The sequence below is a fragment of the Chiloscyllium plagiosum genome, unplaced genomic scaffold, assembly GCF_037043375.1.
Source record: "Chiloscyllium plagiosum isolate Xiang-an unplaced genomic scaffold, Cpla_swu_hap1 HiC_scaffold_7, whole genome shotgun sequence".
Classification (NCBI taxonomy): Eukaryota; Metazoa; Chordata; class Chondrichthyes; order Orectolobiformes; family Hemiscylliidae; genus Chiloscyllium; species Chiloscyllium plagiosum.
This window is the reverse complement of record NW_028270145.1, coordinates 25,041,715-25,054,974: the sequence shown is the minus strand read 5'-3', so window position 1 is coordinate 25,054,974 and position 13,260 is coordinate 25,041,715. Positions and strand designations below refer to the sequence as shown.

Genomic DNA, 13,260 nt, shown 5'->3' with positions numbered 1-13,260 from the left:
CAGGATGTCCCATCGTATCAGGCAATGGGACCCTGTGCAAGAACCTATCTGGCTATGTTGATGGTACCTTGAAACCCATTGTACAGGGACCCCCCCAGCTTCTGTCATGTCACTACAGATTTCTTACAGAAACTCAGCACCCATGGACCACTCGAACTGGGAATATTCCTTGTTATAATGGATGTGTCAATACTCTACATCAGCATTCCCAACAATGATGGCATCGTGACAACAGCCTCAGTACTCAATACCAACAACTACCAATCTCTGAGCACTGTGCAACAACTCATGCACTTCATCCTCGACCACAACATTTTCACCTTTGACAACCAGTTCTTCATCCAGACACACGGAACAGCCATGGAGATCAAATTTGCACCCCATATATACCAACATTTTCATACACAGGCTCAAACAAGTTTTCTTTTCTGCATAGGACCTCCAACCAACACTATACACCAGATATATTGATGATATTTTCTTCTTCTGGACCCATGGCAAGGAGTCACTGAAACAATTACAAAGCGAGACTAACAAGTTTCATCCCACCATCAGACGTACCATGGACTACTCTTTAGTATCTGTCTCATTCTTGGACACATGCTCCTCCATCAAGGATGAGCACCTCAGCGCCTCACTCTACCGCAAACCCACGGATAACCTCACAATGCTGCACATCTTTAGCTTCTACCCTAAACGTATTAAAACAGCGATCCCCTATGGACAAGCCCTATGCACACACCAAGATCTGTTCAGATGTTGAGGAACGTGACAGACACCTGAAGGTGCTCAGGGATGCCCTCATAACGGCATCAACTCATCAACAGCCAGTTCTGACATGCCACAGCGAAAAACCGTAATGACCTTCAGGAGACAGACACGGGTTGCAACCGAAAAGGTACCCTTCATTGTCCAGTACTTCCCGGGAACCGAAAAACTATGCCATGTTCTTTGCAGCCTGCAATGCATTATCAAGGAAGATGAGAACCTCACCAAGACCTTCCCCACACCTCCACTGATCGCCTTTAAACCACCAAACTTCAAACAGATCATTCTTCATAGCAAACTACCCGGCTTACAGGACAACATCGAGTATAACACCGTACAACCCTGTCACGGTAGCCACTGCAAGACATGTCAGATTGTCAACAAGGAGACCATCATTACACGTGGGGATGCCTCCCACCACGTAGACAGCAGGGACTTACGTGACTCGGCCAATGTTGTCTCTCTCATATGCTGCAGACAAGGATGCCCTGTGGCATGGCACATTGGCAAGACTGAGCAGATGCTATGACAACAGGTGAACAGACACCGCACAACCACCAGGCAAGGGTGTTCCCTCCCAGTTGGAGAACACTTCAGTGATACAGGATATTCCGCCACGGACATTTCGGGTGACCATCCTCCAATGCGGACTTCAGGACAAGCAACAACGCAAAGTGGCCGAGCAGAGGCTGATAGCCAAGGCTAAACACACACACACACTCGCTCATACCTGCACCCATATACTCCCCACACTCGCAGTGCTTCGAAAGCCTGTGCCTCCAAATAAATCTGTTGGACTATAACCTGGTGTTGAGTGATTTTTAACTTCACTGCAATCCAACACCAGCACCTCCAAAAGCAAAATATATCATACTTCGGTGCACGAGCAGGTTAAACAACAGATGTTAGGATGATACAGCTCCGAGTAAAATTGAAATAAACCAGTCTGCAATAGAATTAAGGATGGCATCTGTCATTTACAAGGCTGGTTTGATAAACTGTGAGATCAAGCAAGGAACTACAGCACCCTCTGGTGACAGAAAGCAATAGCTACAAGAATCACACTGAATAGGATTAAATAAATACAAAGCACTTTGGATACTGGAGATCTGAACCAAAAACAAGTAATGCTGGAGAAACCTAGCAAGAGAGAAACAGAGTTAATGTTTTAAATACAATATGACTCTTTAGTGTTGATACTGCCATACCCGCTGAATTTGGCAAAAGTGAGGACTGCAGATGCTGGAAACCAGAGTTAAGATCAGAGTGGTGCTGGAAAAGCACAGCATGTCAGGCAGCATCCTGCTCCTCGGATGCTGCCTGACCTGCTGTGTTTTTCCAGCACCACTCTGATCTAAACACCTGCTGAATTTCTCCAGCAACTTCTGCAAAACTGACCCAGAATTTATTCAAATAATTCTCTGTATTTCACTTATTGCGAACAACTGCACGTCAGTGGTGGCTCAGTTGGTAGCACTTCGACCTCAAAGTCAGAACCCTTACACATTCAAGATCCATTCCAGAACTTAAGCTCAATCATCCAGGTGTAATAATTAAGGAAGTGCCACTGAACCGGGGTCCTGTTTTCAAAGATGACACAACTGAAGCAATATGAATGACAAGGGTACCACACTTTACAAAGAATGTGAAGTAATTTGGGACGGTGGAGAACATATTTAGAAGAATAGTTCCAGGAATGGGGACTTCAATTATACAGAAAGATTGAAATACCTAGCTTGAGAGATTTAATAGAGGTTTACAAAATCCAAAGATCGTAACTTCAAGCCCCACTTCAGAATGTAACCTAGACTGGAACTCTTGTGCAGTGCCAGAAGTACATTGTACTGTCAGAGATGCTACCTTTCAGATGAGATTTTAAACTCTGCCCTAATGAATTGACCCGAAATATCCCATCACACTATTTCAACGAAGATTGAATGAGTTCTCCCTCTTACCCTGCTGTTGAACTATTCTTCAACCAGCATCACAAAAATATGTCAACTGATGAGTTGAATTGTTCTCATAACGAGCAATGATCTCTTCAACTTTACTTATACATTCACATATAAAAGATGCTACATTGGGTATCATGTGGTTCTTAGTTCTTTCACAGGATATGCAAAATATTTATACTCGAGTCCCTTCCCTCACATCTTCGCATGACTTACTTTTTCTCAAAATTTCAACTTTCCAATTTCCACTTTTGTCTCAACATCATATTATTCATCAGAAACTCTTCCCTTTCTCAACTTACACATTTTCATTTCTGCTAGGTTACTAACCAACATCCATTATTAGGTAAAAACAAGGACTGCAGATGCTGGAAACCAGAGGTGAGGTGGGGGAACCCTGTGGCCCAACATTTCAACTCCCCCTCCACCAAGGACATGCAGGTCCTGGGCCTCCTCCACCGCCGCTCCCTCACCACGCGACACCTGGAGGAAGAACGCCTCATCTTCCGCCTCGGACTCACAGCGCAAGAGACCCGGGTTCAATTCCCGCCTCGGGCGACTGACTGTGTGGAGTTTGCACGTTCTCCCCATGTCTGCGTGGGTTTCTTCCGGGTGCTCCGGTTTCCTCCCACAGTCCAAAGTTGTGCAGGTTAGGTGAATTGGCCATGCTAAATTGCCCATAGTGTTAGGTAAGGGGTAAATGTAGGGGTATTGGTGGGTTGCGCTTCGGCGGGTCAGTGTGGACTTGTTGGGCCGAAGGGCCTGTTTCCACACTATAATGTAATGTAATCTAATCTAAACACTTCAACTCCAGGGCATCAATGTGGACTTCACCAGTTTCCTCATTTCCCCTTCCCCCACCTCACCCCAGCTCCAGCCTTCCAGCTCAGCACCGCCCTCATGACCTGTCCTACCTGCCTATCTTCCTTTCCACCTATCCGCTCCACCCTCTTCTCTGACCTATCACCTTCATCCCCACCCCCACCTCCCTCTCATTTATCTCTCCACTGCAGGCACCCTGCCTCTATTCCTGATGAAGGGTTTTTGCCCGAAACATCAATTTTCCTGCTCCTTGGATGCTGCCTGACCTGCTGTGCCTTTTCAGCACCACTCTAATCTAACAGCCATTACTAGCTCACTGAGTTCCACAACTACCTTGACCATACTCACTACCAATCAATCAACTTCTTGGAAGGACACAATTCCTCCTCTGTACTCCTGAAAGGTCTATGTTATGCCTCAACTGAAGATTTCTCTCGACAGCCTCCAAACAAGTCTTACCCCTTTCAGCTCTCTCCAAGAACTACCCAGAGTTCCCTTTCCATTTTCAAGGGATCATTTTCTTGAATTTCTTCATTTCAACATCCTTAAAATGGACTAGTCCCTCTGTGACACCCTGATCTAAGCCCAATGCAGTTATTTTCTCAACGTTTTTTAAAAAAAAACACTATCGTCCTCTCCAAATCCAGTGATTTACTTGCATTTCTTTCAATTTAGTATGCTGTATTCACACATCATGATAGTGTCTTCTCCCCTGAGCAAATTAAACAGTATGAGCAGTTGCTTTGAGAATACCTTCATCCTGTCCACAAGTATGGCATAAGCTTCTGATTTCCTGTCACTTTACTTGTTCTCTCCATTCCATTCCCAATCTGTCCTCAACCTCATACATTTTTCTAATGAAATTTAATATCAGTTCACAGCATTGCACCTCAACTTCCACATCAGCACTTTACGACCTTCTGGACTCAACATTAAGTTTGACCATTTCAGATCATAAGCACTGCTACATTTTCACCTCCTCCACAATAAGGAATTAGTGATGATTCTGTTATTCCTATTTAAACTTTCTTTGGTCACATCTTTCTTTTCATTACTTGTTACATAAACACTAGCCCATTTTGTCTGTTGTTTCTATTGTCAATTGATCATAGTAAATTATTCAGACAGCATCTGTCGAGATAGAAACAAAACTAATATTCTTGTTGATGATCACTTGATTCATTAATTCCATTAATTGCCCAGGTATATTTTGTAGACAAAAAGCAGGAAAAATCCAACCTGGCCAATTACTACCCAATCAGTCTATTCTCAATCAGCAGTAAAGTGATTGTACTGCTAATGATGCTTTCTATCAAGCAGCACTTGCTATCAATAAACACCTCACTGGTGTGTAGCCTGGGTTCTGCCAGGGCCACTATTCTCATGATCTCATTCAAATATGGATAAAAGAGCTGAATTGTAAAGTTGAGGTGAGAGTTGGCATCAAGATCACATATAATTGAGTAGGCATCAAGGAGCCTAGCACAACTGGAGCCAATGGGAATCAGAAGGAAAACTCTCCACCAGTTGGAGTACGAACTGGAATATCGGGCTGTGGTTATTGGAATTCATTCATCTCAGCTCCAGGCTATCGCTGCTGGAGCTCCTCAGGGCAGTGTTCTAGACCCAATCATCTTCAGTTGCTTCATCAATGACTCTTCCTCCATCATAAGGTCATTGGAAATGTTCGCCAATGATTGTATGATGTTCAGCACCGTTTACTGATCCTCAGAGACTGAAGTAGTCAATGTCCAAACGCAGTAAGACCTCGACAATATCAAGGCTTTGGCTCACAACTGGCAAGTAACATTCACTTCACACAAATGCCAGGCAATGACCTTTTCCAATTATAAACAATCTAACCACTGCCCATGACATTCAACAGCATTGCCATCACACTGATTTCCCCTCCCCTCCCCTCCATCAAAATCCTGGGGGTTACCATTGACCAGAAACTGAACTGGACTAACCATACAAGTACACAGTGTCTAAAACAAAGGTCAGAGGTAATAAATACCATGGTAAACAACTCACATCATGACTCCTCAAAGCCTTTCCACCCTTAATCTAATCTAAAATCTACAAGGCACAAGTCAGAAGAGTGATGGAATACTCTCTAGTTGCTTGTATGAGTGCAGTTCCTACAACACTCAAGAAGCCTGAAAACATCCAGGACACAGCAGACTACTTGAATGGCACCACACCCATAAATACTCACTTCCTCCACCAGTGATGTTCAGTAACAGCTGCGTGTGCCAGCTACAAGATGCACTGCAGAAATTCACCAAGACTCCTTAGACTGCACTTTATAACCCATGACTATTACTAGCTGGAAAGCAAAGGGTAGCAGATACATACGAACACCAACAGCTGCATGTTCCCTTCCAAGTCCAGACATCGCCATTCCTTGTGTCATTGGGATAAAATCCTGGAATTCCTCCCCCTCCCAAAAGGCATTGTGGATCTACATACAGCACATGCATTGGAAAAGTTCAAGAAGATAGTTCACAACCACCTTCTGCAGGGCAACTAGGGAAGGGGAACAAGTGCTGGCCCAGCCATGGAATCCATATCCCATGAAAGAATAGAAAAGTACTCAGCTGGTCTCTCAGAATCTGTTCCATGAGTCACAAGTGAATAAAAAAAAATTGCTCTTCACAGACACCGCCAGACCTCAGTTTTCCCATCACTACTTGTCTTGGTTTCCAGCATAGACAATATTTTGCTTTTTTTTTGTTAGTAAAGCACAGATTGTGGGAACTTGCTGCATGAAATTACTTGCTGTGTAATATAGTGACAATATATTTCAAAAGCAACTCATTGTCTGTAAAGTGCTGCTAGGTATCGTGAGGTCTATAATGGAGCTATTTAAATTAAGCTTTTCTTGCAGAATTAAACTTGTAATGTGCTTTATGGATACAGGCTCTACAACATGACAACTTGCAAAGTTGCTGCAGTCATAAGATATAAAAGATATAGGCCATTCAGCCCATCAAGTCTTCTTCCGTTCAATGAGAGTGATCTGATAATCCTCAACTCCACTTCCTACATTTCCCCATGACCCTTGATTTACTAACAGGTTAAAAAGCTATCTTGCATATTTTTAAGAACCAACCTTGACAACCATCTGCAGTAGAATTCCACAGATACACTATCCTCCGAGAAGAAATTCCTTCTCTGTCTTAAATGTGTGATTTCTTATTATGATTCTCCCACAAAGGGAAATAACCTTTCTACTTTTATTCTGTCAAGTTCCTGAAGAATCTTATGCATGTTTCAATAAGGTCTCCTCTCATTCTTCATAATTCCAATGAGTACAGGCCCAAAGTATTCAACCAAGTCAGCCAAGAAAATTCCTTCAGGTCTGATATCAGTCTAGCGAAGGTTCTCTAGACGGTCTTTAATACCAGTTTATCTTTCTTTACCTAAGGGGCCAAAACTATTTGTTGTATTCAAGCTGTGGTCTGATTGGTGTCTTGTGCAGTTTTACGTTTTACGTTTAAACTTCACTCTTTTTGAAATAAAGGTCAACATTCCATTTGCTTTTCCTAATAGCAACTGAACAAGAATGCTAGCTTTTCACAATTCATGGATGAAGGCTCACAAATTCCTCTGTAGTTATGTCATTTAAATAATATTCAGCTTCTCTATCCTTCCTGCCAAACTCCGTAACGTTACATTTTCCCACATTATATTCCATCTGTCAAGGTTTTGCATACTCACTCAACTTACCTATATCCCACTACAGATTATTTATATCATCCTCATCCCTCAGCTATTTTTGTATCATCCACAAACTTCCCACATCCAGGTCATTAATATACAGATAGTAAATAATTATGGTGTCATTACTGATCCATGTGACATTCTACCATCCAGAAAGTGCTTCCCTTATCCCAACTCGGTTTTATATTAGTTAGCCAATTTCCATCTACGCTAATACACACCCTCCAGTTCCGTGGACTCTTATTAGCTTAATATGTGATACCTTATCAAACACCTTCTGAAAATCCAAATATATTAAATCCACTGTTTTCCATTTGTTTACACTGTTTGTTACCTCCTCAAAAGAATCTAGTAAATGTCAGGCATGATTTCTTCATCATGAAGCCACACTGACTCTGCTTGATCATACTGTGAACTTCAAAAATACTATTAATTTCTTTATAACGGACTCTAACGTTTTCCCCAATACCAGACATTAAGCTATCTGGTCTACAGTTACTTTTTTTTTGTTTCCCTCCGTTTTGGAATAAAGGTGTTACATTGGCAGTTTTTCAATCCTCCTGGTCTTTTCAGGTCACTAGCACTACATTCACTATCTCAGAAATTACTGAAAAAGCACAGCATCTAGCAGCATGTGGAGAGAAATCAAGAGTTAATGCTTTGGATTGAGTGACCCATTCTGAGGTTAGATCACTCAACCCAAAATATCAACTCTTGATTCTTCTTCACTAATGCTACCAGATTTGCTGAGCTTTTCCAGTAGCACAGTGGCTAGCACTGCTGCCTCACAGCACCAGGGTCCTGGGTTTGATCCCTGCCTCAGGCAACTGTCTGTGTGGATTTTGCACGTTTTCCCTGTGTCTGCGTGGGTTTCCTCTGGATGCTCTGGTTTCCTCCCACAAGCCAAAGATGTACAGGTTAGGTGAATTGGCTATGCCAAATTGTCCATAGCATTAGCTACATTAGTCAGGGGTCAATGTAGGGGAATGGGTCTGGGTGGGTTACTCTTCGGAGGTTCGGTGTGGACTTGTTGGGCTAAAGGGCCTGTTTCCACATTGTAGGGAATCTAACATAATAATCTGTTTTTGTTTCTGATTTACAGCATCTGCAGTTGTTTTGATTTTTATATCCGCTATCTTTGCAGCTACCTCCTCCAAGGGGGACTTATGAATCTTTAACCCAATTAGTTTCCCCAGCACTTTGCCCTCCAGTGATAGGTGCTGCATTTATTTTCACTCCTCCTTTTGCCCCTTGATTACTTAGCAATTTCGGCCCCTTAGCCACGTCGCTCAATTTAAAGTGGAGTTTGTGATCTTACTTATGGCAAACAGTAGTGATTATAAATGTGCTGGCAGTCATGAGGATTTAGCCTGGGATCACTCTCACCTCTCTTGAAGGTCTGAGACCACCATCTGCCTGGCCAGGAGAAGGATTGCCTATTCATAATCCCTGTGGGTCAGCCATGTCTGTAGTCAAACCCAAGGCCTTGCCTATCTCTCATGAGCTATTTAAGTGGCTCCATCCCCCGAAGAACAACAACCGCTACCAATGCGCGGTCCCGGGGACTCCTATCCCCCAACTTACGCTTGTACTCAGCCATCAGCCGTTTCAGCGCTGTCCCTGCCATCGCCGCGACCGTTAACGACGTCACGCAAGAAACGGCAAGGACGGAGGATCGATTACAGCGACGCACCGCCTCTACTTCCGGTCGGGGGGGAGGGGAGGGAGTTTAGCGACGCACCGCCGCCCCCTTACTTCCGCCCCTTTTGTCCTCCCCGCCCCCTCCTCTCCTGAGGGACGCGGCAAAATGGCGCTGTTGCCCCCTGGCCTGGGTCTCCTCCTTGGCATGGCGGCACTCGCTGGCGGCCAATTCTACGGGGACGGGGGAGCTTTCAGCCCCGGGCAGACCGGCGGCAACGGAGCTTCGGTGGCTCAACGACGCAGGTAACGGACTGGCAGCAATAATCTCAGCAGAGGGCACTCATAACGGAGGGGATTAGTAATAATAGTGGGGAATGACAACAATAGGCATTGGGGTTAGTAATAACGGCGGGGAAGGACGATGACGTTCAGTGGGGTCAGTAATAACGGCGGGAAAGGACGATGACATTCAGTGGGGTCAGTAATAACGGTGGGAAAGGACCATGTCACCCAATGGGGTTAGTAATAATGGCGGGGAAAGGACCATTTCACCCAATGGGGTTAGTAATAATGGTGGGAAAGGACCATGTCACCCAATGGGGTTAGTAATAATGGTGGGGAAAGGACCATGTCACCCAATGGGGTTAGTAATAATGGTGGGGAAAGGACCATGTCACCCAATGGGGTTAGTAATAATGGCGGGGAAAGGACCATTTCACCCAATGGGGTTAGTAATAATGGTGGGAAAGGACCATGTCACCCAATGGGGTTAGTAATAATGGTGGGGAAAGGACCATGTCACCCAATGGGGTTAGTAATAATGGTGGGGAAAGGACCATGTCACCCAATGGGGTTAGTAATAATGATGGGGAAAGGACATGTCACCTAATGGGGTTAGTAATAATGATGGGGAAAGGACATGTCACCTAATGGGGTTAGTAATAATGGTGGGGAAAGGACCATGTCACCCAATGGGGTTAGTAATAATGATGGGAAAGGAGGATGGCGTGCAGTGGGGTTAGTAGTAATGGTGGGAAAGGATGATGACATTCAATGGGGTTAGTAATAATGGTGGGAAAGGATGAAATCACCCAATGGGGTTAGTAATAATGGTGGGAAATGACAATAACACTCAATGGGGTTAATAACAATGGTGGGAAAGGACGATAGCACCCAATGGGATTAGTAATAATGGTGGGAAAGAACGATGACAGTCAATGGGGTTAGTAATAATGGTGGGAAAGGATGATGACACGCAATGGGGGTTAGTAATAATGGTGGGAAAGGATGATGACACTCAATGGGGCTAGTGATAATGGTGGGAAAGGACAATACCATTCACAGGAGTAGTGAAAGAATTTGGGAGAGACAATAGTACTCCACGTGGACACTATTAATGTTGGAGAGAGACATTAACACTTAATAAGGAGCAATAAGATAATAGTTCACAGGTAATGTTCTTTTCACGAATGTGGGACATGGGTGTTGCTGGCTGGACGAGCACTAATTGCCTGTATCCAGCTGCCCTTTGCAAATCGACGCACAATACTGTTAGGAAGTGAATTCCAGGAGTTTGAAGGAACAGTGACATTCCATAGGCAGTAATAACAGTGGGAAGGGACAATAATATTCTATAGCGGAGTGGTGTGGCGGGATGAGTTTGGTGTTGACAGTATTTCAGGGCAAGTGCAATAGTGTGGGAAGGCAAGGGGAAATGTGAGGATTGGGGTAGTTTGGACGAGTGGTGGTATAATTGCAGAATGGTGGACTTGTGTGGTGTTTGGAGGAGTATGGAGGTACCGGTGGGTTAGTGTGGGGAAGTGATAGTAGCACAGTTGGTGAGGATGGTGTGTACATGTGTGTTGTCATGAGAATTCATGGGTCTTTATTCAATGTTGAGAACTTCAAGGGATGCACTTGCACCATCTTTTTCCAATTAGTTTGTGGGATATGGAGGTCGCTGGCTGGGCCAGAATTATTGCCCATCCCTAGTTGCCCTTGAGAAGGTAATGGTGAGCTGCCACGTTGAACTGCTGCAGATAACCTGTGGAAGTTTAAAAAAAATCAAAAACCATCGTACATTTTTTCCTGAAAATAATAAAGGCTGGAGATCACAGCAGGTCAGGCAGCTTCGGTGGAGAGAGTCTTCATCTGAAGTGAAGTGTGAAGGGAGAGCATTTGAGGATTCTGTCCTGTTGGTGAGAGATGGGTAACCATAGATAGTGGTGTGTGGGAAATTGTATGGTGAATGACTACTGTATGGGGCTATTCTGTCAGTTCTATAGGATAGTTCTCCCAGTTTATGGTTAGTAATAAAAGTGACAAGGAGCACCAAAATGCTAGGAGGGATATAATCTAAAGAAAATGAGGTGCATTAAGCTCTGTTGTATAAGTATTTTGCCTATTCATATCAGACCTTGTTTATGGTGACAAGTATTTATAATTAACTTTAACTATCTTTACCTTGTCACACCGCAGTTGCAGCTACTGGAGGTGGTGCAGTGCCATCACTACTAACGAGATTAAACACACGCAACCTGTCGGAGGGGAGGGCCGTGGCGGCGAGGGTGACCAGGGTCTGGGATGTGCTGGGGGCCGGGGGCCTGGGCTGGACGCTACCGCAGGACATAGCGAGCAGGGCAGCGGTAGACGTCTGGTACGTGGCCACCGCCATCCGACGCCTTAAAACGGCGGTGCTCGGACCCGACGTAGTGCACCAGTTGGAGGACGCTCAGGTGTGCGGTGGGATCCCGTCCGCGCTCACCCCAGCCCGGATGGAATTTCACATTGGCCCCAAGGTCCCGTACTTCCCGCGGGAGCCTGTGCCCCACAACCTGAGCCGCCTCCGGAATTTTAATTTTGTTTCTTTCAAGGATGTAAAAAGAAGGGCCCTGTATAGACTGCTGCTGCACACCGTCCACCTCTTCTCCCTCATCCACCATCCGGACACGCCTTGGCATGCCCATTTGCCACCGGGCGGTGGGGATCCCCAGTGGAGGGCTCTCTACGCGTGAGTCCTCCCCCTTTCTCTCGGGGATCTGGGGTGGAGGGTGCTGCACGCAGCAGTCCCCTGCAACCGCAGGTTGTGGTGGTTCACGGACCCCCAGCCCAACTGCTTGTTCTGTGGCCCTGTGGAGTCCGTGGACCACGTGTATATTGGGTGTGGGCGTTTGCACTCCCTTTTTGATTTTCTGAAAAACCACCTCCTCTGCTTTTGGTTGCACTTCAGTCCCACGCTCCTGATCTTCGGGCACCCGGTACGGAGGAAGGAGGGCAGGTCTGAAGACCTCCTCGTGGGTCTGCTCCTGGGCCTGGCCAAACTGGCCAACAACAGGTCCAGGCAGCGGGCCGTGGAGGGGGTCGTTAGGGCCGACTGCCTGCCCCTCTTCCGCGGTTACGTTAGAGCCCAGGTGTCCTTGGAGAAGGAGCACGCGGTATCGACCAACACCCTGGAGTTGTTCAGGGAGAGGTGGGCGCCGCAGGGAGTGGAGTGCATCATTTTTCCCTCCAACTCTATTTTGATTTAGTCCCTACCCTCCCCTTCACTGTTTTGATCACACAGCACTGCCCTTTGATGTGAAGGGTGTTTGTCACTGGCGGTAGTGTGGGGGTAAAATAAAAAGAGAAAGAGAAAAGAATTTTAAAAAACACACACGCAACCTATTCTGTTCCACCATTCTCATCTCATTCGCCCCCAATTCACCCCACCCTTACCCACTAATTTTCTGATACTGGAGAAATATAATCGATTACAATGCACTTTGTGACCTTAATAACAAAGGATATAAAATATTGTGTTTCATAGAAATATTCTTTGTCCTTTTAGATATTTATTATATGATGTGAATCCACCAGAGGGATTTAATCTTCGTCGAGATGTCTATCTCCGTATGGCGGGCTTAATGGACACCCTGCTGAAGAGTGAAGATTGGGTGCTGGTCCTTCCTCCCTGGGGGCATCTCTACCATTGGCAGAGCAAAGGTCTTAAACAAGTTCGCATTCCTTGGTCTGCATTTTTTGACGTGCCAAGCTTAAACAAGAACATTCCTGTCATTGAACATGAGCAATTTATTGCAGGTACCTTGTACTATAGTCTACCTTTGGACATTCAGATTACTCAGAACATGCTATGTGTGGGACAAATGTAAAAGATGAACAGGAAGAATAATCTTACTTGAATGAAAAAATCCAAATCGGTTTGAGTCTATTTTAATGTTCTATTCGGCATACAGTTCTATTCTTGACATATTTAGGTCCTTTAAGTTCTTAAATAATGACATTATATGTATCACAGTGCCTGTAATGTAAGAATGGCAGTATTCATTTTAATTCAACAGTCTTTTTATATCCT

At 44.9% G+C, this 13,260-nt stretch overlaps 2 protein-coding genes across 3 annotated transcripts in view; one reads left to right on the top strand and one right to left on the bottom strand.

Moving 5' to 3' along the window:
• Positions 1 to 8,951, bottom strand: part of ube2g2 (ubiquitin-conjugating enzyme E2G 2 (UBC7 homolog, yeast)) — a 42,880-nt gene extending 33,929 nt beyond the window's left edge. The window contains exon 1 of the mRNA XM_043693233.2: positions 8,853 to 8,951. Within this exon, the coding sequence (XP_043549168.1) occupies positions 8,853 to 8,895 (43 nt within the window). The 5' untranslated portion in view covers positions 8,896 to 8,951. The remainder of the gene's footprint in view (positions 1 to 8,852) is intronic.
• Positions 8,952 to 9,038: 87 nt separating this feature from the next.
• The window catches only part of pofut2 (protein O-fucosyltransferase 2), a 34,035-nt gene continuing 29,813 nt past the window's right edge, over positions 9,039 to 13,260 (top strand). For both annotated transcript variants that reach the window (XM_043693231.2, XM_043693230.2), the window contains exons 1-2: positions 9,039 to 9,212; positions 12,736 to 12,986. In XM_043693231.2, coding sequence (XP_043549166.1) covers positions 9,076 to 9,212; positions 12,736 to 12,986 — 388 coding nt within the window. In that variant the 5' untranslated portion in view covers positions 9,039 to 9,075. The remainder of the gene's footprint in view (positions 9,213 to 12,735; positions 12,987 to 13,260) is intronic.